This window comes from Echinops telfairi, unplaced genomic scaffold (genome assembly GCF_000313985.2).
Source record: "Echinops telfairi isolate 266 unplaced genomic scaffold, ASM31398v2 ScPeMD7_5;HRSCAF=22, whole genome shotgun sequence".
In the NCBI taxonomy this organism is placed as follows: Eukaryota; Metazoa; Chordata; class Mammalia; order Afrosoricida; family Tenrecidae; genus Echinops; species Echinops telfairi.
The window spans coordinates 44,166,034-44,168,082 of record NW_022103901.1 but is presented as its reverse complement, the minus strand read 5'-3'; the positions used below and the strand labels follow the sequence as shown (position 1 = coordinate 44,168,082).

Here is a 2,049-nt window from a genome sequence, read left to right as displayed (position 1 = left end):
CAAGGTCAGCATTTCGAACCCACGAGTCACCCTGCGAGAAAAAGTTGAGGCTGTCCACTCACACAAAGATTTGTAGTCTCAGTTTCTAAGCAGTAGTTCTGTTCTGTCCTAAATGGTCACTATGAGTCAGAATCAACACAATGGCAGTGGGGTAGGATGGATAGGGTTCCTGTGAGTTGGAATTCAACTCGACAGCAAAGGTTTTGCTTTTTTAGTATTTTCACAGTAGCCTATGCTGGTTTCTATGGAGCTCTGGTGACACAGTGATTATGAGCTGTACTGCATTCTGCAAGGTAGTAGTTTGAAACCACCTGCTGCTCTTCTGGAGAAAGATAAGGCTTTCTACGCCTGCAAAGAGTTATAGTCTCAGAAACCCACAGGGGTTATTCTCCCCGGTACCACAGGATTGCTATGAATTGGAGTTGACTTAATGAAGTGAGTTTTGAGACACTTGCTTCTATGTCTCTATTTATCAATGTCTCTATTAATATGCCACTTAGGAACTAAAATTGCCTGTTTGCTTGCCTTCCTTCCTACTTGACTCCAGGACCCGTAAAAGAAGAAACAATATATTAACCATTATTGTATACCCATTGTTTAAGAATATTTGGCATATAATAGATATTCAATAAAAATTGTTGAATAAATGCTTTCAAGTCTTTGGATTTTTCTCCAAAGCTAGAAGAACTTCTATAAAAAACAGTTAATAAAAAAAAAAACAAAAAACAGTTAATCAAACAAATTCTTTAAAACAACCTATTTGATAGTCAGGTTTGTCCTTTTATAATGTAATCTCCATACAAGCACAGTTTTTGTATTGTTCGTTCTATATCTTCAGTGTATAGACCATACATGACATATAGTGACATCTCAATATTTATTTGCTAAATGAGTGAATCATTAAGTTAGACTTTCTCCATACCCCTGCTGAATAAGTGCCTAAGGTCTTTTTCTCATATTTTATCAATGTTCACTATTTTAATTCTTATCAATAACCATTCCTAACAACAGGTAACTGATATGGTTTAGTTGTTAAAGTAACACAATTAAATATGTATTGCCAGTGCCCTCTCTCACAATACACACTTTTGTAATACAAAGATTTCCTGTTTTTAAGGTTGATGCTTCCACTCTTCATATCTTACTAGTTGGGGATGCACCTCCACTACCCTCATCTCATTTCCTCTAAGTGGCATTCTTTCTCGTGGTTTTATGTGTGCAAGACTACAATCAGATATGAAATTTGCATTCATACTTTCAGTCGCAGAGAAAGATGCATCTAACGTTAACTCGTCCAGAGGAATCACAAGTTGGCCACCTGCTTCCCACTTCCTCCGGTCAGACGAAACAGGCGTTCCTTCTTTGTGCTCTTCGGCATCTTCGTGAGTACTCATCACACAAATGTCTGAGCGGTGCTGCTTCCCTTTTTCATCATCCTCTTGAGCTTTAAGATTTTGATTTAATCTACGTAGTATTTCTCGTTTATTCTGAAAGAGTTATAACCAGGTATTTTAATATGCCTATGTATTAAGCAAAATAATTGATAGAGAAACTCTGGTAACTGTACTTACTGAAATAGAATTGTTGGTCTTTTGCATTTCTTCTGAGGTTGCCTGGATATCAGTTAAGCTGTCCTTTAAACACAGTTAGAAATAATATCTTAAATGTCTACATTTGAAAATGTAATACTTTGTTACTTTTGACGTTTCATTAAAATGTCTCTCATGGTTTTATTCCTGTAAAATGTTAACACAGCTTCCTCAGCCATAAGCAATGAAAGGTACTTAAGCATTACCAACTATGAAACATGTATGTTACATAGAAAGGCTAATTCTCAATTATTTGTCATAGTTTTGGATTATATATCACATAGTTTACTATTTCCTCTTTTTTAACAGGTACCTACCTGAATTTTGGTAATCTTTAATCAATGGTAATATGAATTCATGCCCTCTTAATTAGAGCTCAGGGAAGTTTGATGGGTAAGGTAATTCAAGATCGAATGTTCTTTTTATACTCTTGCTGTGGTTCATATGTAAATCTACATAT

The 2,049-nt window shown here is 35.6% G+C and overlaps 1 protein-coding gene across 1 annotated transcript in view; it reads right to left on the bottom strand.

The window, feature by feature from the left end:
* The window catches only part of NEK1 (NIMA related kinase 1), a 214,313-nt gene that overhangs the window by 51,999 nt on the left and 160,265 nt on the right, over window positions 1-2,049 (bottom strand). The window contains exons 21-22 of the mRNA XM_045286060.1: window positions 1,572-1,634; window positions 1,256-1,487 (exon numbers count right to left, since the gene is read on the bottom strand). Coding sequence (XP_045141995.1) covers window positions 1,256-1,487; window positions 1,572-1,634 — 295 coding nt within the window. The remainder of the gene's footprint in view (window positions 1-1,255; window positions 1,488-1,571; window positions 1,635-2,049) is intronic.